Below are 1,064 nucleotides of genomic sequence, written 5' to 3'. Positions count from 1 at the left end.
GTAATATGCCTTTGTTAGATCCCAATATTCTGGGTACCAGGCCTGCAAGTGCCCAGTCAACAACTCCCACAATTCTGCCATTGCGAATGATAATATTCCGCGGGGCCAAATCTGAATGCGAGAAGAACGTCTGATAATTGTTGCTATGACAAGATGCAATATCTTCCCCAAAAACCTGAGCTGTGTTTTCCAGTGGAACGCCACCCCGTAAAAAAGAGTGGAAGCTGGAATGAGACTGAAATGGGCCGACTAGTTGACTCCCAATACGGTAATCAAGAATGGCACCACCCTGCGCGGACGCAACCACGCCTTCTTTGGGGGGATGAAGTGTTCGAAGTTGAGTCAAGATAGTTGCAATATCATTGAGAATGGTTTCTTTTTCCTTGGGTTTCAGGCCGCGCATCCACAGAGTTTCAAGGTCGGTACCTTGAATGTGATCCATGGTCCATTGTATGAACACCGCACTCGAGGAACGGGAATTGTGGTGTGTTCTGAGATGTAGAGAAGCGCTTCAAGTTCTGGGAGCTGGCACGGCCCTTTAATAACATGCTTCCGGCCGACCTTAACAACAGTTGGACCTAGGGATCCAAAGATTGACCGGGCTATTCTAAATCGAGTGTGAAGAATGATGGATTTCAAATCTAATAGCCATTCAAGAACAAAGATGGGGTTAGCATTGTCTCATTAGGTGATAGGGATTTGATTGAGCAAACCTTGTAATGCCATCATTTAAAGCTCTGAGGGTCGATTAAACACAACTGGCCCAGTACACTAGTGTTGGAAGGGATCAAAGACATGAAGAAAATGCAGGAAGCAGAAAACTTGACCTCGCTAAGTGCGCCACTTGACCTCGTTATGTAAGCTGACCTCGCAAATGTGGCCCGTGCCACTACCTGACCTCGCTCAATACATCTTTTCTTGTAATTTGAAACCACTCAATTATTTATCATTAATTCTACAATCAATTCAAAATCAATTCTATAATCAATTCTTAATTGATTATAAAACAATTCTTCTCTCATTATAACTTTTATATATGAAGAAGACTTTACTAATTTTATTAA

General features: G+C 42.7%; 1 protein-coding gene across 1 annotated transcript in view; it reads right to left on the bottom strand.

The window, feature by feature from the left end:
* Positions 1-442, bottom strand: part of BDBG_16203 (uncharacterized protein) — a gene marked incomplete at its 5' end in the record, with an annotated part of 904 nt that extends 462 nt beyond the window's left edge. Inside the window, one exon of the mRNA XM_031724201.1 lies at positions 38-442. Within this exon, the coding sequence (XP_031576055.1) occupies positions 38-442 (405 nt within the window). The remainder of the gene's footprint in view (positions 1-37) is intronic.
* Positions 443-1,064: the final 622 nt, after the last annotated feature.

The sequence above is a fragment of the Blastomyces gilchristii genome, assembly GCF_000003855.2.
Source record: "Blastomyces gilchristii SLH14081 genomic scaffold supercont1.1, whole genome shotgun sequence".
In the NCBI taxonomy this organism is placed as follows: domain Eukaryota; kingdom Fungi; phylum Ascomycota; class Eurotiomycetes; order Onygenales; family Ajellomycetaceae; genus Blastomyces; species Blastomyces gilchristii.
The sequence above is the reverse complement of the archived record's forward strand: the minus strand, read 5'-3'. Positions and strand labels throughout refer to the sequence as shown.